Source organism: Alosa alosa, chromosome 19 (assembly GCF_017589495.1).
Source record: "Alosa alosa isolate M-15738 ecotype Scorff River chromosome 19, AALO_Geno_1.1, whole genome shotgun sequence".
Classification (NCBI taxonomy): domain Eukaryota; kingdom Metazoa; phylum Chordata; class Actinopteri; order Clupeiformes; family Clupeidae; genus Alosa; species Alosa alosa.
Genome location: NC_063207.1, coordinates 20,689,642 through 20,715,972, shown reverse-complemented (window position 1 = coordinate 20,715,972; position 26,331 = coordinate 20,689,642). Strand labels below are relative to the sequence as shown.

Here is a 26,331-nt window from a genome sequence, read left to right as displayed (position 1 = left end):
GGCACATCCCTGGGCCATCCAGTGATTCACTGTGTCATGGTAATACGCTTCTGTCACACTTACTGCAAGTGTGGGATGTACTCCTTGGGGTACAAGGGTACAACTGAAAACAGGATTTAGCTTATCTCTATTACCAACTAAAAACAGAGCTGGTAATTGAAGTTCTGAAAGAAAACAGATTGTTCAAACAATGTTCTAGCCAGCTGAAAATACAGTAGTATGTCCAGCTTGTTTCCCCTTGCTTGTCCAAACTGTGGTGATTCACAACAAAAACGTTTTGGACTGGAGTGTAGTCAGACATTGTCAGTGATTGAGGAAAAACATGTTACAGTTCAGACTGCAGCATGAAAAGCTACAGGCCCAGCACTCCGCATGTCTCCCCTGGGAACGCATACATACGTTCCCATGAACCGCACTCGCTCGGCACGGCATGGCTCCGCTCCGCGCGAACACAGACTTAACCTGCGCTGAGCTGAGTAGTCTCCTCCGACAGCCCATAAAATGACGTGATGAGAGAAGCAGAGTGCTCACCCCTCGAGTGCTGACTCGGCGAGTCACTGTATTGTTTTAGGGAAATGATCCGACAACACGGGATCTGCACTTTAACAAGTGGAAAACGAGAGCCGTGCAAGCAAGCTATATTTGCATTGTTGGGTCGGAAAGAATTTGGAGGTGGCCAGAGGGTCCAGTGGGGAAAAGCCAAAGCCATCGTTCGGTCGGTTGGTATGTTGGAAGCGCATATAAAGGGGTCCTCACAAGATGGCTTCAATTCTGTGCATCCTCCATCCAGGTTTTAATAACTTGGAATGCCACAGTCAGCATTACCGTACATGAATTCGATCTGAAAAAAAAAAAATGCATTGTATTCCTAATGAGAGAAAAACATTACAATATTTATCATGTGTTTACAGGGTGCCTTTGGCAGATAGAGTGAACCGCAAAAGTGCTGGCAAACTGATTTGGTATATTATCACCTTTTAAATGCCTGGATTGCTACACACTGTAGCTTTGAGAGGAATTTGACACCAATCTAATGGCTCAGTCGATGATGTCCATCATCAAAGAATTTGATCATTTCTTTGATATGGCTACACACTTTTCCAGACGATCCCAATGTCTAGTCATATTTTGCGACACGTTTCAGCCATTAAATTGTAATCCGTCTAGAAAATGTTGATACTGTGCCACATGTGAAGCGGTGCTAATATGTACTTCCAAGTGTTGATGACATCAACTTTCCATTACATTTGATTCAAGGGTGCTGATTTGTCTGCCATTTCCTAGAGAAGTTCTGTTAGAAGCATCTAGAAAAAAAGTGGATAGAACAGTGACTAGGATTAGAGGGCATAAATCTTAAGCCAAACATATGCTATCCCATTAAAAATTCTTTAACACCACGTCTTTTTCCATTCGGAACCAAAGCACTCACAAATTGTAACACTTTTGTCATATCCACAGGGGATAGTGCAGGGGATAGGATGGAACATGTGAAGATGTGTGTGTGTGTGTGTGTGTGTGTGTGTGTGTGTGTGTGTGTGTGTGTATAAGTGTGGGTGTGTGTGTGTGCGAGGACGTGCTTGTGGGTGTGTGCGTGTGCGTGAATGTGTGTGTGTGTGTGTGTGTGTGTGTGTGTGCGTGAATGTGTGTGTGTGTGAGCATGTGCCTGTCTGTCTGTGTCTGTGTGTGATTGCACGCGTGTGTGTGCATACATTAGTCAGCAGTTTCCAAGTGTTGCAGCCTCAAAGCCATGCTCAAAAACTCCCATTCACTCACCTACTCATTACATTTTCTGAGTTATCATCTTAGCATTTAAAACCAGGAAGTGGGGGGGTATATGAAACCACTTAAAAAGCAATCAAACTGCCTCCAAGAATCAAGGCTTCCTTTTTCTCAGACATGGGAACATTAGAGAGTTGACATCAAAACTATTTTGGGGTGCGCTTTAAGAGGATGACGGCATTGTCGGCAACTTGCCTCCTCAGAGCATATGTCTCTCTGACATTTCCACTATCACATAAGTAGTGTGAAAACGGGCTCATTGTTTTGAAGTTCTCAGTATTATGCTGCATTGGTGGTTTCACGGTGGTTGAATAGTGGTTAAGTCACTGGTATGTTCTTAACTGACTGATTTCTTGGACACAGAGGTGGGGGGCATAGTTGTCAAATTAGTTTACTGCAGTAGCAGCCACTTAATGCCTGTTAATTATGAGAACAAATTTGTTAACTGTTAACAGTTAACTGTCTGAAATAATGTTGCTGAAAATAAATCATTCCAAACACTGGCAACAACCCCAGGTTGATGCAGCTGTGTGGACATGCAAGCCGAGCTGAACCAAATCCCCACGTTGAATGCCCAGGTCCCACAGAGCTTCCTGGTTTCTGTTCACTCAGCAAACATGCAATGTATTCCAATTAACCAATTACCCCCACCACCCCCCCTCACCAACCACAACCACCACCCATGCCCACTTTTCCATGACTCAAGCTCCAGTCACTGTTGGCCAAGGCTCCGAGGCGTCTGCTGGTAGAGTGTGCCTGAGCAGGAGGGAATGTTTGGACGAAGACGGGCCCATATGGAAAGCCTCCCCCATGGGTTCTCGTGACTAGAGTGGTGTCATCCATCAGTGACCGTCTAGACAAGATAATGGCCTTCACTGCCGTTCATCTGTGGAGGGTTTCGTTCTCCTCCCAATACATCTCTGGTTGCACTTTCTCCTACTCTCATCTTTTCCTGTGTGAGCTCCGCAATAAGATTTAAGGATGGATAACAATGCGGAAGTCTTTACGGGTAGACAGGGAGTCCAGCTGGCAAGATAAAGGGTTTATTTTTTTTAAAAGGGATGACCTAGTGTGGCCCCTGTACTTAGAAAATAGCTGAATACAGCCTTGTGTGAAGTGGTGCATATCTCTTTGAGACATGGCCTTGGGCAATTTAATTTCAGTATTTTTTTTTGTTCTAGTCTCTCTGATGACAAAGAGATGTAATTGTTCTGGGTAATCCCAGAACAATTTCAACTTGGAGTAGATGCCGCCTTCTTTGTGAGAAAAAAAGTTTCACTATGGACTTTGTTTGGTGCACAGATGATCACAAAAGAATGTGTGGTTTGATAAAAAGAAAAATGTCACAATGAATTTAACAATGTCAACATGTTGTTTTTTATGTGGTTTAGATGCAGATCATGCACACATGGTATATTCAAGTGTTGATTGGTCATAAATTGTAAAGAGCAAAGATCTAGTTACATTAAAGACCGAATAAAATTAACATCTCCAAGCTTTTAAGCATCTTGCAGTTAGTATCTTTGAACGTGGTCTTTTGAATTGCTGTGCAAACACATACGTCACTGTGCATTCAATGTCTCGTGCTCCTCTCCTTGCGAACACACTGTAAAATGTGTTTAAATGGGAGGGTTTGCCCTGAATCTTATGGACTTGATCTTGTCAACAGACATCAGAGCTCATGTGGTCCTCAGATGTACTGTGCGTGCCAAAAGAAAAATTCTTCAGAATGCATATTTCAGACGCAGCTCTCTCTGTTCCTGGTATTTTTCTCCTTCAGGAAGGGAACCAAAATGCTTCTCTTGAGAAGGAAACATGTGCACCTCTGGGCAGGCGTGAGGCCTGACTACTTTGGTAACATTAAAAGAAGCAGCCAGTATGGACACGGGTTGGTCTCTCAGTGACCCCCCTACCCCAGAGCGGCGTATCGGTCACCCGGAGCCTCACTCATCTTCAGTGCCATGCCGATTTGACTTACAGCAGTTAAGGTCACGCCTGCATGAACAGGCCCCGACGTCAGCCTCCTCACTACAGCCATTGTTTGAGCCTGCCCTCGTGGTGAATAATCTCCAAGCATGTCACGGTTTGCCTGGACTGACTCAACTATGAAACATATTTCAAAAGCAGGGGCGCAGCTGCAGCTGGTATTGCTGTTAACCAGTGACCTCTCCCATATCATACCATTGGGTGTGGCGGATGAGAAGAAGCGCTAATTATCGGAAATTAAAGGTTTTATTAAGATGAGGCAAATTAAGCTAATGATAGCTGGCGCTATACAGTCTTATATAACCTGCTTATGAGGCTGTGAAATGAGAGTGCCCATTGCAACTTTCTGTTCATCTTATATGAGGCTCAGTTGTGCATGGACATATCTCACAGTGTTCATTTTAGATGTCAGTGTTCATTTTAGATGTCAAAAGTGTCCTTGGTTCTGTAGTATTTTTATTTTCTGGTCCAAGACGCACAAATTAAGTCTGGGCCTGGGACCAAACTGGAACAACATTTGGACAATTGTCTGGTAGTTTAGGGGACTTGGTTGAAAGTCAGGAAGGGAAAACTTTAAAGATTTGTTGTTTCATATTTCAGTGCAACTGCCTTGCAGTCAAAGGGTAATAATTCCTTTCTTAATAGCATGTCTATTAAAACAGACACCAAAATTATATGGTACGTGTCCTAATAATGTGCATTGCTTAATTTTTTATTGTTTCCTATTTGTATTTCATGGGCATTTTCTGTGTGAATGATGCCTGTGTGTCTGTGTCTGGTCCCATCAGTAGGATGGGAAAGACATTACCATACCGTCTGTTGAAGTAGTGACGCTGTTGAACATAGTTGGCTTTAAAATAGTCTGGGTTCTTACGCAAAATAGTGTTAATGTTAAATCCATTAATCAATAAATGTTGATGATGTACCACTTTTGAAACATGCTGCCAAAAGTATATACGTACATGCTTTGGAGAATTCACATACTTCAAATACCGTAACTTCAGAAAACACTGGCTATAAAAATGTGAGAAGTCTTTCATCTTCAGGGTTCATAAATGCACATGCAGTAAGCCTGGAAGTTTAAAAGTCTTGGCATGTACACTTTAATTCTTTCATGTGTGGTGGGAACTTTGATCAATGGCTGCTTTGTTAGTGAAACAAACAACAAACGTCATGTCATACACTTTTTTAGATGCTGAACTATGAATGATGTTCTTAATCACATTGTTTCACCAGAAATATATTGCGATAGACCTAAAGTCTAGGGACAGTGAGGAAAGCTCAATGGAAAACAGGGCACCTGTTTTCTTGTGTAGTCTATAGAACTGTGCTGTGTTGTATGTAACATTTTCTTAACATGCTGTAAATCTCATACACGTTCCAACATCTGCCCAGACAACTGTTTTAGCCATTGGTATCACGATATACACCAGCACAAAGACATTACCAATTTGAGTCTTTTGATGAGTAACCCTGACTCAAACCCAACTGATAGTCTTAATGGCAAAACCAACTGAGTCACTGTCTGCCTCGCAGCAGCTTCGCTTCCCGGAGGAGGACAGAAAGAATCCGTAGAAAGATCCGTGGGGCCCCGGCAGCAGTTCTCCTCACATGGAGTGAAGTGCCCCCCGAGCACCCCTGTGGTCATCTGTCAGGCTGCGCCAGGCCTCGCGCCAAGTCCCGAGCACGTCTGCCAGAGCGGCAGTGGAAAAGGACGCACGCCGCTGACTTTTATACTCTTCGCCATCCTGCAAAAGTCTTTAAAGTGTGACAGGAAATATTTAGACAGAAAGCCCAGCCTTGTCAGTCTCCCGCACGAGAGCCATTGGTCCCAGATGAGGCTGGGCAGAGAGAAGAGATCAGGCAGGCTATGGAGGTGGGGGCGGGGTAGTTTTCAGCTTCTCCGCCTGGCCAGACGAGGAAATCTGTTTTCACATAGCGTTTCTCCACTGGCATTTTTTTTTCTTTTTCTTTCTCTCCTTCAAATCCTTATTATCATCAACAAATACGTCACTGGAATAACAGAGGGGCTGGGTTTATTTTCACAGCCAGGCCATTCATCAGTCTCATGCTCCCTGCTACTGCGTATGGATTTCACTTCTGTTTAAACCCGGGAATTTCGGCCTGATGTTTCTTTTCCCGACATGACAGCACAATCAAAGTCGTGGAATCGTGGAGCGCCCCTCCGGCGTCACCAGACACGACTCGTGGAGATCTCCTGGTAGCTGGCTCTCACCGGCCGTCTGGGCCCTCAGTTTTTCCAGGGCTAATCTTCTCTCCGTCCTGTATGCCAATCAAAAGCGCACGGAGGGTCTGGGGTGCCATGCGCCATCCCACCTGTTTCCGATTATACTAATTGGCCATTGTGGTAAAGGAAGTGTGTGGCAGCCATCTGAAATTTGTACTAAAATATTTGCACAGGGACTAATGCAAACAGAGAGCTTCTCAGCTCGCTAAGTAACCAACGGCTTCGGTCAGGGATTGCACGAGGGTCTACAGTTAGCTGGTGAGTATGTGCACTATGTCATATCCTTGACTCCAACTGCCACTGTGTACCATTTGAAGAAGAATTTATTTTTCAGTGGGTGTAAGGTGTTCAGTGTGATGGAGTCTTTGCCTGCATTTGTCCATGGTGATGGTTTACCACCACAAAATTAGATTATCTATCTATCTAATACAGTCATTGTAACTTCAGAACTGGATCCCCTCTTGTAGGGTGTCAATCAGTAATGTTACCACTTCATGGAACCACAGTTTTTTACCCTCCTGCTGGTTTGGGGGACTCACTGTTGCATCTCATTTTACATTCATCAAGATCTGAAGTGATGATTCGAGAGCCTTCTCGCAGCCAGACATCATCCATCACATCAGGAAGCCCATGTCTCCTGTTGGCAGCTTCAGGCCTGACTGCTTGTGTTGGCGGAAAACCAAATGGGCCTTGAAAAGAAGTAATTCCCTCCCATTTCAGGATCCCCTCCCTCAGCCCACGTGAAATGGCTGACTTGCTTCCTGAGGGGTCTGCTGAATGTCCGACCAGGCATATTAGGACATTTGCGCTCTCGTTAACCAGCGATTCCGTCAGATCACCCAAACTCTCAGACCGCCCTCTCCCTAACTGCTCAGGTGTTGTAAACAATTCATCATCTTATGGTACATTACAACTCCCCTGACATCTTAATGCTTTTCAGTGTTTCTCTTTTGTGTCATCAACATGAGATTAATATCAATGTTTCCTCCAATAATCCCACCAGCTCTGGCTCCGGCCAGGATTCTACTTAAGTCTCCCCACAGTGGCTCCTGTCAGTGGCTCCTGGTCTTGAGCCTGGGGCGCTGAACTGGTACTCAGGGCCCATCAGCCTGTGTAAACAAACTCTCTGGGTGGGATGGATAGGAGCACAATGGTTCAGCAGAGTCCTTTTAATGGCTTTTATTCCCCCGGAGACAAGAGATACTATTTTCTGATTGGCTGACAGAGGGCTATTAACTGTACCTATGAAGAAGATCTGGAAAAAAATAGATAAATACTTCGCTCCACTTCGCGTCATGGAGTACTATGCCTCCACCTCGTCCATTAATTCCATATATCGGGACACTTAACACAGGCTCACAAACAGCGGCATCGTATCCAAACCAGTGCAACATGACTGCTGGAGATTTTCCCAAGCCTCCCCCTCCTCTACTCTATTCTTGAGCCCTGTATTTCACCAAGCCCTCTGCATTTGTATATTTAATGTCTGTTTTCTTTTTGATATGAGGTACATGCGATGCTGACGGAGAGCTCTAAATTTGGTACACAGCACCAGCCCTGAAAAATGCAGGCTCACCAAAGACCCACACAAGTACGGATAAGTCACACAAGCACCGAGCCATGTGTGTCTCAGTGGCAGATGCCATCTCCTCAGTGGTCAGCCCAGTATCTTGTTCCATTATTCCGAACAGATGTCAAAGTCCTGTCCTAGTTTCCTCTCCTCTAATCTGTTTTGTTTTTGCTGCAACAGAAACTCTGATGCCACCAGTAAAGAACCCTAACCCAGCTCCCATCAAATTATGGCTCGCACGACCAGTTCATGCCATTTTCCATGGCACCATTCTCTGATAAAGAGGTTTTGCTGTGTGTGTCGTTCTGGTTAACGGCATGCAGCTGATGTCTTTCTCCAACTTGTTCCGACGTCCGTGCTTAAAGGGTATTCATATCTTGTCCTTTCCACATGCAATGCACCACATCAGAGTTCTCTGATCAGAAAAAAACAGAGTTCTTGACAACATTCTTTAAAAATTCCTCCTGGATTGTATATCATCCAGCACCAACAGCGCAAAGCTTTGTTCTAACAGCCTTGATTAATATGTTGCACATGCAGCGAAACAAACATTATTTATACACTTTTTACACCAAGCTTACTCTTTTCATAAATGCCATTATTCAGTGAGCGCCCCTGCGCTCAAGGGCCATCGTTCATCACTGGGAGTTCATCAGAAGTGTAAGGCTAAACGGCATAAACCTCCAAAATGCCCCACATTCCTTCAGTGATTAAGTCATGTCAATGGATCTTACTACAAAGCCTATGTTTTGGCATGGCTCGAAGATTAATTTGTTGGTAGACCAGCTCGACAACTAAACATGAACACTTAGCAAAATATTCAGTGATTTACGTCAGGACTGAAATTTCTTCTGTCAAGGCAGTGTTATTTTTATAGACAAAGATAATGAACAGAAAATTAATCTTAACCAGTACTCTTTAACCCTCTGTTACTACAATTAACACCACTTTAAAATGTTTACATGCACACTGCAATTTCCAGTACCACAGGATTACGCAAGACAGAACAATCTCCATTACGTAGGTAGGTGTAACCGTGAGCCAAAGCCCTTCTCTTAAGGTGCTCTCTCTGCGGCTGAAATACCTGGCTGGTGTTCAGAGTCAAGGCAGAGGAGCAGTCCAAGGCCTCCCAACACTGACTCTTGTTCTGAGGTAGATTAGTAGGCCCCCTGCTGGGCTGACCCCCACACTACTACACTACTATCATTGAAGAGGAATGCAGTGATGAGGTTTCATGACGGCCCTATAACCCTACTGCTGGGTTATTCAGGATCTCCCCCACCGCCTCTCCCCATTCAGAACTGCCCGTCATCGTAGGCTTATGATGAGAATGAGATAATAATCTATACTCAGAACTCAGGTTCTGTCGCAGCTGGAAGCCTTGGCTTTTGCTGCACCCCTGGAGCTCCAAAATGCAGTCTTATTCAATACCTTATGTAACAGAGACACACAGGTCATTGACACTGGGACACAAGATGCTAATTCCCCTATGGGTGGATCAATTATGTGAGATGGGACTAGCAAGCATACCTCCCTTAGGGAAGTAGGGAGTGGTAGCACAAATGCAGCCAGTCAGGGAAAACATGCACAAACACACTAATTACAAAAACAATAAACCATTGTAAAATAGGTCTCCTAGGTGCCACAAATAATAAACGAAACACTTTATTTGTAAAACTGGATATATATCAAGCATTATTAATGCATTTAGAAATGTTTACTAAGTATTCATAATGCATAATCCCTCCCTGAAGGACATTTACACCACCCACCTCACCCGCAAGGCGACCACAATTGTGAGTGATTCAAGTCACCCCGTTCACAATTTGTTTGATCTACTGCCCTCTGGGAAAAGGTACAGAAGCCTGCGCTCCCGCACCACCAGACTCACCAACAGCTTCATACACCAGGCTGTTAGGATGCTGAACTCTCTCCCCCCTCTCCCCCGTCCACCCTCAGCTACATAACATCCTGGACTTTGGACCCACAATGGCTGCCTTGCACTACTCCACTTGCACTATTCACTTGTACACTTGCACACTTTGTAACTTGTTGTTGTTGTCCTGTTGTCTTGAAAACACTTCTGAACACACTTCAGCTGCTCTTACATAACTTGCACCACTATGCCACTTGCATACTTAGGTCAAACAGAACTACCTCAGCCATTTATTGGCCTGACTTTACTGGCCTAATATTTGATTATATTGACTGTCTACTGTCTGCACAATTGCACATTTTCAACCAAAATTTTGCTGCTCTTATTTCTTCATTGTATGTGCCTTCTTATTTACTTTTTATATTGTTTACTTGAATGTTATGTTTTGTCTGTGGACTTAATTGGTAAAATATGTCTTGTCTCCACCGTGGGATAGTGGGAAACGAAATTTCGATCTCTATGTATGTCTTGACATGTGAAGAAATTGACAATAAAGCAGACTTTGACTTTGACTTTGATTAAACAACTATTACGTGGTATGTCCTTCCACTCTATAAACTAATAAACTCTAACAAGTCAACCAATGATATCTGCCTGCTGCTGTCAGGCCTTTACTCTGTTGGGAACAAGTAATGAATGAAAAAAGCCACATACCATTTCAAAAAATCACAATCGCAAATTCCTAACGTTCATTCTCATTTAGAAATGTTGATAAGCTACAGTACAATGCATCGGTAAGTATTACCGATGCATTGTAGCCATACATTCATGCATAATGGCATCTACAAAACAATATATTGTTAGGTAGGACTGCATTCATAAAGAGTTATGATGTTGTCACACAACTATGAAGGCTTGCACACATATGACTCCATAAAGGGCATTTCGTGAATAAACAGCATTTAACATAAGGCAACAATGTCATCCGTGCCATTATCAGGAGGTAGGTTAAAAGAATTATGATACCTCACGTTGTAAGAGCTAATATTAAAACATTGTTGTGCTTTACAAAATAATTATATGAACTTCAATGCCAATCATTCTGGGGCATTATACATACTTAATAATCATGTATGAATGTGTTTATAGTACTATAGTACACAAATATGAAGGTTTGCAGCTGTCTAAACAAACATCTCTAATGTGAACAATCTGTGGCAGAATTAAGTTGATTTCTCTGTAGACTGGCTCCAGAGAAAGAGAGTAGAATGGCTCCAGAACACATGAGATTACTGTCAGTAAGCACTTTGACTTAAGAAAAGCTTATTTAGCCTGCCATCTGCTGTCCAATACAATGAATAGCACTAACATCTGTAACTCAAAGGGCTGAGACAAATTTAGAATGAAAGAGGTTAATCACAAGAAAAAACTCAATCACAGGTATAGGATGTTGCTACTCCAAGTACATTGCATTGATAAAACCTTTCTATAATAATAAGTAAGGGATAATGTATAGAATGGCGGTCATTATTGGGAAAATAAGTCCCGACAGGGCGAACCAGACCCCGACGCGCAGTGGATGAAAGACCTGAATTAGAAGCACAAACTCCGTTGCCATTGACAGAGATTAGGTCCTCTACTCTAAAATATTGTCTGCTAGAACTTTGGGAAATCCCATTCAAGTCAATAGAGTGTTCTACTTGCATTGTGAAGAGCCGTGTAATAATAATAATTGTGATTACTGTGGTATAGGATGTTGCTACTCCATTAAAATATATTGCATTGATTTCAGCAATAATTATACCGTGTTCATATTCGCATGGATGATCTTTTCTTTTTTGTATTGCAATGCTCTAAAAGTAATCAGAGAGTTTGTCACTATCTAATAACTGACAACTGGTCTAAGACCTGGATACAAACAAGCTATGTTATAAGTAAACAAACAAACAGATGAGTAAACAACTTATGGCATATATCTATGAGCGGCTAATACCCTTAATATGAAATGTAATTTCAAATGTAATATGTTATTATCAGTATGTGAAAGCATTGAATACAAACAGCCATGACAAACTGCCAATACAGTATTGGACTAATTTGTGTAGACATCCATCTGTTACAACAGAATTATTTTCATGCAAAGAAATGAAACAAACTGTCACTATCTAATACAATTTTCCAGCTATACAGTTTTAATGAAATGTGTATGTTTGACATTCTATAATGTCAGGGGTACCCCAGCATTGCATGATCAGAGTACAGTATACATAAACATGCTGTCTGACATGTTTATAATCAGTAATGAAAAAGCCAGGGAGGGTTTACAGTCTGAAAAGTTTTCCTACGGGAAAATTGCATTTTCCCTTCGCCCTCCATCTTGTTTATGTTCCCAAAGGTTTCCTGCACAAGAGATGCGTGCCGCCACAGTTGAGGGAGCTGCGTGTTTACGTAACATGGTGTCTTTGATTAGTGTGTGGTCGCTGTGCACATGAGGTTAAGGAGGCCCTCCTGGACGTGTTAGCAGTCCCACGTGTCTGCCCCGGCCTCTTGCACCTGTTTTTAATCGATACCTCACGTTGCCAAAGTTTTGTTATTGTCACTTGAACAAAAATAAAATCTCGAACAGGGCGAGCAATAAGCTTTGTATTAATCTCAGTGTGTCAATTGCCACATGTATTCGCATGTTGCCATGAAACCCTATCACACCGGCACAGGAAAGGTGGAGCAGCGGTCTCCTGGAGGCCTGGTTACTTATTCCCAGAACATGAAAGGCATGATGAGAATGAAGTAGACGTGTGGTGGACAGTCCTGAAGACAGGGCTTGCTCTCCCTGCTGCTGCAAGGCTTATAGATCAGAGCTCCTCTGATCCCTGAGATAACAGGGATAACAAGGACACATTTCTGGCAAGGGGGTAAAATAACATCATTTGGAAGCTCCATGGGGGAGGCAGTCTTCTGAGCAGAGATCACAGTCCTTTGATTTGCCGCTCAGTGGGGAAGTTGCTTTCCTCTCCCGTCATCCATGACAAGGATGCTACAGGTTTATTGGAGAGATTAACAGGGAGTCATTTTGAGCACAGTTAAAATAAATGCCAAAGAGAACGTTTCCCAAGATAAGAGAGTAGTTATTATTTTTATTAGCCCAGATAGTACAGTTAAGCATGTACTGCAGCACCCAAAGAAGACCCTTACCCTTACAAGCATAACCACACAGAGAAAAATCCACTAATTGTGTGCCCATTCCTGACAGGACAGATGCAGTGAGTTAGGCGTACCTGAAGCTGGCACAAAACAGGTGATGTTGGTTTAGGAGAGGCATGCGAATGCCGCCGGCTTCCACAGGAAGTGCAGGTGTTTCAGTCTCACGAGGGACTACATGGCTAGATTTATGTATGTCCATATACATGTACATGCTCTCAATCACTGTCTGGAGCACACAACAACATCCATATGTGCACAGAGAGGATGGACTTGCCAAGGGAGTAAAACCTTTTGAATAGGCCAGGGCTGAGAGTCAACTAGCACTGTAAATATGCGCTCATGGCTGGGGCTTAACCTGTCTCTAATATTCACTTCCGAGGGCACAATCAAAGAGATGTGGCCATATGGCTCTGCTCTTGCATTGTGTCGGTCTATTTAATATCATAAATTCAGGAAATTGACTATGTTTGATGATTTGGAATGGATGTGAACAGTCAGTCTTTGACTTATGTGTTCAATTATAAATCCTCAATTCATCTTATTTCTTGAACTGAGCAGTCAGATTTATTCTCCAGTCTTCTTAAATTATTACAAAGTAATCCAACTTGTAACCAGTTCAATCTGGCACATCATGGCTTGTCTATCCAGTTTACTGAGCACTTTATTGGACTCTTGGTCTTTCTTTCACTTTAGTCTGATGATATATCCCCACTGGTTTGCCCAGCTATGTTTGCTAAGCACATGTAAGTAATCAGTTGAAGGTATGCATCGGAATGTATGTTGATGCCCTGAACCCTTTACATATTGATATACTGATAAAAGTTGGATCAGTATTTTTGAAAAGATTCGAAATGTTTTACTTTCTTTTGTATCAAGTTGTGGTAGTGCAGTAATATATAACGAAATGCGGTCAAGGTGTACATTTGTGCTGGACTTTACAGCATCGAACGTGATTCAGCCAATCATAAACAAGGACTTGAACTATCCGTTTTAGAAATAAGTATTGAACGACGCGTTAAAAAAATTCACTAAGTATATTTCCCATAAGGGTATGCACATAAAGTTTTCCCAGACATTAGTATTAACTAAGGAAATCCACACATATAAAGAAATCCAAACATTAAAGTCTATAATGAAAGTTATGTGTAATAAAGTGGAATGACACAGGAAAAAACTATTTTGGGGGGATGTGCATGGCGGGTGAAATCATGATGACTTGGGTAATTGGGCTGGGACAGACGATGGCTGTGGATGGGGTAAGTGTAAATGCTACAAGAGAGGAAGGGTGGAGAGAGAAGGCAGTGCATAATTTCTCAGAATCTGTACATCAGCTTTTTTCAATTGCTATTTTATTATTCCATGATATTCTACAACTTTCACATACAGTAAGCATTGGCTCATGAGAGGATTGTTGTGCAAGTCAAGTCAGTGTTTTCCTGGTAGATAGATATTTATCAGATATTTAACTGTTTAGCATGCCATTTTCCAGTTTGTAACAATCGTTTGGGGCATTTGGAGCATGGGGGGGCCCCTCAAAGTATATTATGATTACAGCCTTTGTGTCGGATCATGACTTGACAATGTGATTTATGACATTTTACTAATATATAGACATTACATTTTTACAAATGACTAAATCATTTTACAAATGACAAATCATGTTCTTTAAATCATGTTGATCGACAAATCATGGGGGGGGGGGGAAACCAGAGGGTTGCCGGGTCGATCCCTGACCAGTAGGAAAAATGTGGGAGGGGGAAGTGGTTGAGCACTGCTCTCCCATGCCCACATCTACGGGTGAAGTGCCCTTGAGCAAGGCACCTAACCACTCACTGCTCCCCGGGCAGGCAGCTCACTGCTCCGGGTTAGTGTGTGCTTCACCTCACTGTGTGTTCACTGTGTGCTATGTGTGTTCACTAATTCACGGATGGGATAAATGCAGAGACCAAATTTCCCTCACGGGATCAAAAGAGTATATATACTATATTACTACTATACTAATTCAGAAGCATTCTATTTAGTCACATTCTGACAACAAATAATAGTAAACACCCCAAACTGTAGATGGCGCTGTTTCTCAAGTTAATAGTTGTGGTATCACTAGTGCTTATTTTACCCCAACACTGATCGCATGTGTCTCCACAGAAGGTACAGATTGGAAGGTCACGCATCACCTTGGAGTGGTACAGTCTCACGGCCTTCCGCCCTGTGATGAGGAAGGTTAGGAAATGCAGTGCCCATTACTGTACAATCACAACAGTGACAACAAACAACTACAAATCACTATTGAAAATGCAAATGCTTACGAGGCTCATAGTAGTCAAGAACTTGGATCAATGCTGGCTGCACATGGGCGACTTTGAACTGTCTCACAAGAGATATGTTGACACACTTCTCAGCTTTTCCCAACTGCAAAGTAGGAGATTGTTTACAGACTATGCTACAACTGAAACTAAATTCATATTTCATAAATTCATGCTTCAGTTCTCAGAGAGATTGTTTGCCAGTGATGTTCTGTGTCTGCTTACTGAATCCAGGTAGAGCACCACTCTCCCAGGCAGAGGTTCCACGCTCTTCACCAGATCATTTGTCTCAATGCCATTCGGACGTAGCGTAAATCCACTCAGAATCTGGACATCTAGTAGGGCCATTCCTGTCTGCTTGATACTCTGACTGTCTAACAGTCTAAAATAGATGACAAAAACATGTGAAAAATTATATTATTTCCCAAACAATCACTTTATATATAATCATTAATCATGACATTTGATATGTTGTACATTATACAGACATTTGTCACATCTTCTAAGTAAAGGCTGTATGGTTCTGTGTGAAGCTTACTTGGTGCAGATGGATAAAAGGATATGGTTTGTGTCTCTTTCTTCATCCAACACCTTAACTCTCAGCTCAAAGGCCTCATGGCTTGTGGCATGCCTTTGTGCCTGAGACAAAGCCAGGCTCTCCAAATTGTAAAATATGTTCATCTGTGCAGGGGGAGTTTGAAGAGACAGTGAGTTGCGGGAAAGAAGAAAAAATTGCGAAATAGGGACTTGAGCGTTCAGAATAGAATGGAAATTGAAACGATGCACAGACGGAGGCTCTAGTGTTTAAAACGGTCGCCCGTGGTGATTAAGAGCAGCTGAGGGGGTCCTCCAGCACTGATGCCACAAGAAATCAACATCACCCAAAGACAATGGTACAAAGGAAGAGGACCAAGTGAGACCGAAAAACAGGAACATTCCAGCTGAATGGATTCTAATCATTTAAAAAAAAATGCACTCCAGATGAGTCTTGGTCTTTGTGAACTTGAAGACTAAAAAGCAAGCTGTTTAGACACAGCCCTTTTTTTCAGAAGACACTGATGTTGCTCAATTGAATGCAGTTGCAGGCAGCGCTCCTTCATCATAACCCACCAAGATATGATCAGGAGAATCTATTGCTTCCAGATGGTAATTGCTGAGTACACAAGCTCTTCACTAATTTTCAGTCCTTTTGTTTTGACCTATCACAGTGAAGGCATTGTGCACTGCTGGAGAGGCCATCGCACGCAGCTGTTAACCTTATGTTTCAGCTGGAATGCCCTGCATGGTCATCACCCATGGTGAAGAGGTGAGCATGAAATTATAATTTGCGATAGCATTCAGTCCCAGACTTTGGTCAGTGTGGGAAATCATGGATTATTTCAGGGTCACTACGTCTTTTTAAAAAGGGGTGACTTTCAGCAAGCACATGTTTACATTTAATCAGTCCGACCTAATAAACACATAAACAAAATCAATTATGTTTGAAATTACCTGAAATAAGGCAAATCCTTTTCCCTCAATGAAGATATCTATGTGAACCGATGTGTTCATGTCGATCTGAACAAAAAAGCTTTTTAGTGTTAAATATGAGACAGTGCAACTTGACTATCTAACTGATATCAAGCATTAAAGGTGTGGTATTTCAATTTAATGAATCCTCACCTGTTGTTGACGAACTGTTAAATAGTTTGTGGAGTTTATTGTAAAGCTTGTTACCATCAGAGAGGCCTTGGATGTGAAATTAATTTTCAGATCAATTGCCTCTGAGCCACTAAAAGATGCGTAGAGTGACAGAGCTTGGAGAGCAATAACAGTGTCCTAAATTGGGTAAAAAAAAAACAAAGACAGAGAGGATTGCTTAAACGCTGAAAGGCAGATAAACAAATCAATAGCAATCAGGAACATTCTGAATGCTTTACCATGAAAGGACTAGTCTTTTGAATAATCACAGATTTGAACCATTTGTACAAAAGAATAAGTGAAACATACCAAAACATTGGTCTGTGTGTGTGTGTGTGTGTGTGTTTTACCTGTGTGGAGCCAAATCCTCCTGAAGGCCCTCTCTGGCTACTCAGCCACTTCATGAGGTCGATGCTCTCCACAATGTTACCCTGCTTGAACCGACTGAGCAGCACATACCCAGCAATCTCTACACTTGCTGAGGAGGGCTGCCAGGACTCTGTCAGGTCAGCATTCCTGGAACTCCAGAGTGGAACTCCATCTAGGCATAGCAAACATACATATCAGCTTGTATAATTTGACATTCTATGAGATACATTGACAGCAAGGTAGGTAGGCAGATGAGAGAGAGAGAGAGAGACAGAGACAGAGAGATAGAGAGAGTAGGCTAGAGAGAGAGAGAGAGAAGGGTGGGTTATTGGACTGATGAGAAGTTGTAAAGTGAGCATTACCTCTAATGTCTGCTCTGCTTATCAGTTCATCAATGGCATTTTGTGTACTCAAACTGCTGGCCAGGGACAGAGCGTAAGACACCAGGGACAAGCTGTAGTTACTGGAGATCCCACTGGACAGCTGCGTCTCCAGGAACTCTGTGGCTTTGGACAAATTACCTGGGAACAGCCCCTGAAAACAGACCTCTAAATCACCAAAAAAGTTTCACTCTTCTACGTGTTAACTAGACCGATAACTACATGAAAACTATATTGTCGGGGTCACTTTCAGTTGTCGTTATAGTTCTTCAATCGTTCTTGGTGTGAACAGCCCTTTACACAGGTTTATTACATCACATGGTAACCTACCATTTGGGCCTGGTCCTCCAAGAGTGTGATGAGGACATAAGCGGTGAGGGACACCTGGTCACCGCCCTGCAGCTCTGTGTGGATGACCCTGCCGGGCTCAGTGAAGCTGCCGTCTGGAGTCTGCTGCTCCGCTAGCCACGATAAGGCTTTGGAGAGCATGCTTTGGTCAATCTGCATGAAAGCCTGGGCCTGCAAGAAACATCTTAGGACAAAGGCAGTCAGCCTTCACTCAGAGAGAGAAAAATGGGGGGGGGGAGATTGGATTATGACTTGAGATCAGATTCAGGTAAGAATAGCTAAATTGACAGAAATGATGGTCCTAAACTAATACATTAAATTAAAAGACAAAGTACCACGTGCTGCCAGAGGGATCGCGCTGTCCAAATCCACTGAATGACCCATCGTCCCGCAGGTATGACAGCTCTCGATTATATCCTGGTCAGAAAATGACTTCATATGATTCCTCAAATTACTTTTGATTGATGGAATTAACGGATTGACAAGCAGAGGAGTATACCAAACAAACCTTCTTTCATGTATGCCAAAGCTTTACCAGCTATTTCCTTATTAATGACAGAGGCTCTGGACATGTACTGCAATACGTAAATACTGGGAGCAAACTGTATCATGTTCTGTTCCCCGCAGCCGTGAGGCATCTGAATGAGTAGAGCCAGGCCAGCAATGGAGGGGCCAAGAATATCACCTGTTATTCAACACAACAACAACAACAACAACTGACATAACACAAACAGACAGGAATTGGCCATGATGACCACTGTTTTCAAAACAAAAAAGTAGTAGCTGACAGCATTTTTCAATTAGAGTGAGTATAAAGGGATTTAAAACAATCCCAGGATTGTTTCATGTCCTTGGGTGTTTTTTTTTCTCCTCCACTCTGGCATATGTAGTGATGGCCACCTTGTGCACAGCTGTACAGTGAGTGAACTTCATTCCTTCATGCCTTAAGAGACGTGCTCGCAACAGACGCTTGCAGCCCAGAGTTTTGGCCTGGTCCAAGGAAGGACTGCTGCATTCCTGAAACCTCTGAAGTCGGATATTTCCTAGTTGGAATCTCCAAACAAACTCGGAGGTCAAGAGTTCTGACCTCCTACTGGGAAAAGCACAATGGAACATCACAAAGGAGGGGAAGACAGAGCAAGAGGAGCAGAATAGAACATGTAGTGTGAAGCAGACTCAAAGATAAACAGGCCAGCAGCTGTTTGGCATTGGCCCACAACAAAACTCTGCATAATGTGATTCAAAAGGCGACCATTTCCGGCACCACTCAGAAAGCAGTAAGAAGTATGGGAAAATCTTGAGGAAGAGACTCCATCCTGTACCCATGGGCCTTTCTAAGACCATAGTGTAAACACCAAAATAAAGCTGCTTTGAAACTCTGTGTTGTAAACACTCTCGCCTCATTTCTCCAGAAGAATACTGCAATATACAGGAATAATAGCTGTGAAGATGGATGGCACGCATACCAGCCACAGCCACGTGAGCCCTCTGGGTGTTTGGCACCACTCCATGAGGCAGCGTGAACTGCAGTTTCCTCGATAAGTTGCTCCCGGTTGGTGGAATGTCCAGAAACAGAGACTGGGAGAAGGTCTGCTGATGGCCCTCTGGCTTCAGGATATATATATGTTAAACATTAATATCATGGACCACCATAACACCATACAAGCATATGCAATTCACTGTTTGAATAGTCTAAACAATACAGACACCCAACATGGCAGAAGTAAGTCTAGGTTAGATACACAATATCCTGTAGATAAAGCTTACATTTCTGTATATTTCATTAAATAATGTCATAGTGTGGTGATATAACTCAAGTTGTCTGCGAACATACCACCACTAATAGTTTGGCCATTGTGCTATCCTGTATCTCTGAGGACATCACGAGGATGGAGAACGATATCTCTCCGACCACCAGAGGTCGTATGGGGAAAAGTGCCCAAGCCTGTCCAAGTGCCCTCACTTTCAGGGTCTGTTTGTTGGGCGTTGACACAGCACTGGTGTCTGTCAGAACCAACTCAAACATCTGGCTCTCCTCAACTACCACAATAACCTGATGAGAGGGAAGAACCGTTATTACTATGTGGTTGCCATGGTGGTAGAAAGAAGAATGATCTAAATGAGGCAATTTGGATCTAAACTGAGGACACATACCTCAGTGTCATTCTGGAGATGGTTTAATAGTCTGACCTCTAAAATTAGCTCTTCACCTTTGATCAAACTCGGAGGGAGGTGTACAGACCAAGTAAGGGTTTTGTCATCAGTAGCCTAAAATATCAAGACCAACATAGCAAAATATGTTTATATTATAAAGACATTATGATTATACAATTCTATGTGTTTTTAATGATGATAGATGATGTTTAGGGCCTTAATCAGAAACAGACCACTTCAGACCACTTTTAAAAAAAAAAAGGTCTGACAGACATTTTAAAATGTCATTGAATTGAGCTGAGCACTGAGTGACTTCACTGCATACTCTTCTCAGCCTGGAGACGGGGCCAGGATTCTGGCCACTCAGCAGGACTGTTGCTTTGGCTTTCCTTAAGGAAAAGGGAACCGCAGATACCAGATGCAGACTTGTGGCTTTGATGTCACTGTTATAGACGTAAGGAAGAGAGTATTATATCAATTGAAGGTATCAGTCATGCTGGTCTCAGTAACATCTGGAAGCACGCACCTACATGGAAAACCCTGCTCACTGGCGAGCCATCCAGTGTTCTTTATAAGTCTACTCTCAGCTTTTCAGACATAAAAAAAGAATCTACTGCTTCACTTCACCTCATGTCTCTCCTCATCCAAATCGAGGGGTCTGAAAACTCTGTTTCCATTCTGCGTGTCTTCTCTTCTCCCTCAGTATTAATCACGGCTTGTCCCACCACTAAGAGTCACAAAGAAAAGCTCATTAAATCATTGGAAAACCTGGCCATGTGAGACTACAACACTGACAGGAGGACCACTCTGCATGCAACTCTCTCCATTCACCACAAGAGGGAGACATTCTCATAGTCGGTACAATGACTAACAGGAGTTAACCTAACACCTTGGTTGTAAACAAGCCGTACAACCATACCCAATAAACAACTATTTAATACTAGCACCAGTTTCTGTGGCGCTGTCAAAAGGATATAGGTATTTTACATATTTATATTTTTACTGTCTCACTAGACACTAATATTTATATTTTTACATACCATATTCAAAAGCTCCTATTTGCCCACATTGTTGAAGACTGGCATCTGTCAGTACAACCAGATTGCAGGCCTAAAGAGTGACAGAAAATATTTTTGATTTATTATGTTTAGCATATTTAGAGAAAGCTTAACTTAGGAATCAAAAATATGAATAATATATGGCTAACATCAATGGTGACAGAGAACTATCTTTATGAGCCTGAGATTGTTATGTCATGCCATAGACACTATTTAGCAGTATACTTTATAATGCTCTTAATACAACAGTGAAAACATATAGGTCTACTCACATATTCAGCTTCAGGACTGCTTGTCTTATACTCTACCTGGTCACCCAACACCTGAAATCATCCCCACCCAAACCACTTGAGTTACCGTTTTCTACCTACCACATTACATCACAACAAGTGAGCCAGTCTGCAGTTGTTGTCTAAATTTGTCTTACAATATCAGGGAAAGTTTGACATAATATAGTTTAACCTCATTAACAGAGATTCATAATTATTCATATTATTCATTTCAGGTTCAAATCAAAATTGATATACTCTTTAACCATCTCAGACAGACAACAATTACTTTTCCTCTGCCGCAGGGAGGATGAATCGCATCTATACAGACCTGTCCTGAGGTGAGTTGGTGGAAGAGAATGAGGCAGGCCTCTGGAGTCCAGGACTGTGCGGGTGTGAGAAGATCAGCAGAGGACGTCTCTCGTCCAGTAGCGACCACCTGTCCACTGGAGGTCACCTGCATGGGAGTGTAGCAGAGGCGAACTGAGCTAGCATGCTAGTTGCACGTGGTAAATCCTCACATCTCTAACCTTAAGAACGCTTCTAACCGCTGAGTTGGAAGCCTGGGCTTTTGGGCTCAGTGGTGAGAGCGTTCGACTCCCATGCCGGTGTGTTGAGGTGGCGGGTTCGAGGGCCGAAAGTGGCGAACAAACCGACCTCTGTTACAGGAGCACAGAGTGTTTGGATCACAAGAGCATCTGCATCACAGTGCTGCTGTGGGAATCCTGCGGGCCCGTTTGTTAGCAGGAGCGAATGGAACACACACCTGGTGTACTTCTCAGCGAGGTGTTGGTGATGGAGAGCTTATGAAATTAAAAGAAGAAACCACTCATCCTGTTTCTAGATGCAGTGGTTGATTTTACTTTGCCAATGTTTCATCTAGAAACAGAGTGTGTGTGTGGTTTCTTCCTTTTTGGCTTCAATCCAATGGGCCTACAACCAGAGCTCACAAATTCAAGGACACGAAACACAGCAATTTCAAAGGACCAAAAATTCTTCCATTTGTGTTTTTCCTTCATTATAGGCACAGCACACAGTTAACTTTAGTAATGTTTTGCCCAGTAGTTGCTCAATAAAACAATCATCTAGATTCTAAACATATGCTCAGTGATTCAAAAATGTTTTAGCAGACCAGTTACGTTGATAGAATGACACTCTGAAGTGAAATACTTACCACATAATACAATTCATTAACAGAATATTTACTGGCAATCTTTAGTTGAATAGGGACATCGATCTGCAAATAAAGATGAAATAACATGGCAAGTGCTGTGGTGAACCACACAAGATAGTCAAAACTCAAAGAGAAAATATTGTGGTTTCCGTCAGCTTTAATACTCACCTGTGCCAATTGGCTTGGTGGGCAGATTTGAATATTGGATCCACTAGGTGACACTGATGTCCTGCATAACACCAGAATCTTTTCAGCTGACATGAACTCAACCTGTCAATAGAACATTACAACCATACCATCACACCCACATCCCACCATTGTATAATCCCCTCTGAATTGTTATGTGCATTAAAAAAAAAAAATCAGGAGAGGACTGAAACTGCCTGCCCACAGACTGTATAAAATACAACACGACACACCAGCTACTAAACTAAGTAAACTAGTTTAAACTAGTAGCTAAGCAAGAAGAACATCAGCGCATGGCACTGGTAGAGCTGCTGTGGTAGATTGGTGGTGGTAAATCGGTTGCTATACAGTATGTCTGCGGCTCTGCAGCCGGACCCTTCGCAATCAATTAGCCAATTCAATATCATGGGGAAGATATCATGGGGGATATCCATAGTTCTGGCACGAGAACTGACAGACTTTGCACTTTGCTCACCTTTTAAATGTTTCTTGGTGTTTTAAGCCCCCAACGTTGTATTCAAGGCAGCGCTGCCTGGAAGGCGCTAGGGTTAGACATGGGTTAAGGTTAGGGTTAGGGTTAGGTTTAGGATTAGGTGCCTTTAAATTGACGGTGGCAGCGCTGCCTGGAAGACGGCGTTGGGGGCTTAAAACACCATCAAGCCTTTTAAATTAGGGCCGACAGTATCTTTTAAACGAATCACGGTATAAGAACACCAGTTTAACCAGTAATGTAATGCTTCACATACCGTAAAATAAGCCCTGTGTCCATAAGACGGGAAAGGTGAGCTCATTTAGTGACGCCCATCACAGGGTGTTTTGTGGCTTACTTAAGACCTGTGGCACATACCTGGATTATGATCTTCTCAGCCTCTTCCTGGATATGAAACTGGATGGGTAACTTCCCATCCTCAGGCAGCGTGTGTGTGACATCTCGCGTGGCCACCTCCGCTACTGAATCACCGGGGCCCTGGGGTCCAGAGTCCTCATGTTGCTCTTGCTGCTGGGCCTTCAGCTGGACAACCCTGACATGCACACCCTTCTCTCTCTCAGATGACCTCAGGGGCTTCTGGTCCACCCTGGATATCTTTACCTGAGATTGGAAATGCACAAAACATTAGTGTTATGCACAATGTCCAAGTAAACATATAGACGGGGCAGACAACAGAATGATTCCCCCCCCTGTATTGTATGACTATATTATACATTCACTTGTGTTGAAAAGGTCAGGGATGGCTTTGGTAGATGAGACAGGGTGCTGAATTCAATGTTGTATCTCTCTGAAGCCTCTTCTACTCTTTCAAAGTTATTGCTTTTTGATCCTTTTATGATGAAAAAACAGGGGAAAAACATGTTAGTGCAGTCCAATGAATAGCGCTTCACAATAAAACAAAAATGATCATCATGCAAAATATAGCACTCCTTGAAAAAGCATTATAACTTGACATTCACATTTACCAACATAGAAAACACATTTGATGGACAATGGTGAATTTTGGGTCTTTTAAGAGGGGTCTAAAGACATGTCTGTTCAACATGCACTTAGTTCATTAAGCACTTTTTATGTGTTATGGTTTGTATGGTATTGTTTTATTTTCATTAATTTGACACTGTTGTTTATTATTGATATTCTCCATATGTAGTCTTGCCATGCTATTGCTATTGTTATTACGGTATGTTATTGATTGAATGCACATTATTGTTTATTATTGCTATTTTCCCTTTTTTCATTGTTTATTTCATCAGGCTATTGATTAAATTGACATGGTTGTTTATTATTGCTATTCTCCTTATTATAGTCTGACCAACATCTTAATTTGTTCCCTGTTAAATTTAAGTATTATATTGTTTTGTATTTGTATGTCGCTTTGGACAAAAGCGTACCATAACCATGTGCATAACCATAACCATATGCATAACCATAACAATAATACTGAATTCACTTGACTTGGCAAGGACTAACATCCATCCATCACAAAACAAACCATATGATAACCATTGTGACCATAATCGAGATTACTAGTGAAACGTACCATTTGGGTATACAGCAAACTCTCTTCCACTCACCCGACCCTGTGAAGAAAATGAGCTCAGATTATATTATAAGAACAGCTGGTAAAAAATAATATATAAATAACTTCATATTCAGCAGCTAATAATACTTCATAATACTCACATATTCAGAGTTCAGGGGTATGTCTCTTGTGTAAATACATATTTCACCTACAGTACATTTTATATGATCTATGTTGCATCACTTTTTATGGCTCATGGCAAAGCTGAAGTGAATAGGGGTTTAGTCTTACATCCACAACAGCCTGTATCAGCCACATGCCAAAGGAGGGGTTGTGTGGTAGTTTCAGCTCCGCAGTCAACATGCCCTGAAGACTGTCTAGAGACCGCCAGTGCTGGATAACATTTCCTGCGGGATCCTGTCTCACCAGCAGAACAATAGCACCATGCCAGTCGGTCAGGCAATGAAAGAACACTCCAACAGTCTCAGAACTGCTGTGTCAAATCAAAAGCTTATTGCATTCTGTGCATTTGTGATATCCCTTTCACAACACCCACCTGCACTGTGATGTCCACCTTGCCTCTGTAAGGTGTTCTACCAGAGTGGACAGGCTGCACTTGTATTTGCACTGTTTGACTGGGCCTGTAGTGGGATTGAGGTGTGCAGACCAGTGTGGACGGAGTGTTTTGGCTAAGTGTAAGTGTGGTGTCGTCTGTAAACAGGAGTCGGGTGCCTTCGTATCCTTTCAGGACCAGTCTGTATGAAAGCCTTTGGCTCACAGACGCAACTTCAATCTACCAACAAAAGGTGTCCATATCACACGCATATCACACGCAGAAATGAGCAGCTGATAAAGGTTTCCTTTTCAAAACAAAAGGCTCAACAATAAAGGTTTCAATTTCAAACCAGAATGAAGCGAGTGACCAGGGTGGACAGAACATCTACAATATGACACGGGTTGGGCGGGACACAGACAGACTATCAATAAACTGATAATGTAATCTAATCTATCTGGAATTTGATTTAACATACAAATTTAGATCATTCAAAAATAAGTAAGCACACACACCAAGAGGAAATATCTTACTCTAGAACAAACAGGATGTCCACTGATAAAGCATCCCGCAGTTATAAATAAATTAGATTTAGGCGCATGGCACATACGTTGCCCTCATGTTTTCTCTGAGCCAAAGCAGGATGAATCCATGACCCTCAGCAAAGCATACAGAGTTATAATCAAAATAAACAATACTCACAGGAGGAATCATCAGAACACCAGTTGAGCCTTTGAAGACACCAAAACACATTGCATGTGAGCCAAAAAATCTCTCTCTGTCTCTCTCTCTTCATATGTCTGTGTGTTTACACTCTCTGTACCAACATAGCATTTTAATTACACATGACACTCATTTAAGTAGAACAGGTCAGTGTCACCTCCGTCCAGGGTGCTCTTGGCCAGCGTCAGGGAGCCATCCGTGCCCTGCAGTTCAGCTTTCACAGTGATGGTAGAGTTGGCGAGGATGATAACAGACAACGCAGTGGGCACCCCCAGATGCAGCTCACGGGGTGCCATGATGATGTAGCTGGAGCTGGCATACAGATTGGGATATGGCTCATTTTCTTACAACAACATGGAATACATATATATAATAACATTGTTACTTAGTTGGGAAGAAAGGATACCATCTCTATCAGTGGTGCTACGCCTGGTGATTACTATGTTTATTCAGTCATTTGGT

General features: G+C 42.4%; 1 protein-coding gene and 1 long non-coding RNA gene across 2 annotated transcripts; both read right to left on the bottom strand.

Annotated features, from left to right (window-relative positions):
• Positions 1-14,605: 14,605 nt before the first annotated feature.
• Positions 14,606-20,255, bottom strand: LOC125284552 (CD109 antigen-like). The gene is made up of 15 exons (XM_048228536.1): positions 20,220-20,255; positions 19,895-20,008; positions 19,575-19,793; positions 19,207-19,348; positions 18,249-18,425; positions 18,076-18,157; positions 17,723-17,945; positions 17,375-17,546; positions 16,994-17,184; positions 16,626-16,781; positions 16,455-16,520; positions 15,502-15,644; positions 15,189-15,345; positions 14,967-15,069; positions 14,606-14,866 (listed from the first exon to the last, which is right to left on the bottom strand). Exons 3-15 carry the CDS (start codon positions 19,764-19,766, stop codon positions 14,682-14,684), a joined length of 1,989 nt encoding a protein of 662 aa, XP_048084493.1. The 5' UTR covers positions 19,767-19,793; positions 19,895-20,008; positions 20,220-20,255; the 3' UTR covers positions 14,606-14,681.
• A 277-nt stretch (positions 20,256-20,532) lies between these two features.
• LOC125284553 lies at positions 20,533-21,273 on the bottom strand. Its single transcript, XR_007191895.1, has 3 exons — positions 21,225-21,273; positions 20,935-21,004; positions 20,533-20,621 (listed from the first exon to the last, which is right to left on the bottom strand). It is a non-coding gene; the product is annotated as an uncharacterized LOC125284553 (long non-coding RNA).
• Between the last annotated feature and the right edge of the window lie 5,058 nt (positions 21,274-26,331).

Coding starts and splice junctions, on each gene's coding strand:
- LOC125284552 (XM_048228536.1), bottom strand. CDS start 19,766: ATGTTTGAGTTGGTTCTGACAGACACCAGTGCTGTGTCAACGCCCAAC. Junction 17,547..17,722: donor TGGAGGACCAGGCCCAAATG/GTAGGTTACCAT, acceptor GTCTGTTTTCAG/GGGCTGTTCCCAGGTAATTT. Junction 16,521..16,625: donor TAACAGTTCGTCAACAACAG/GTGAGGATTCAT, acceptor TTTTTTGTTCAG/ATCGACATGAACACATCGGT.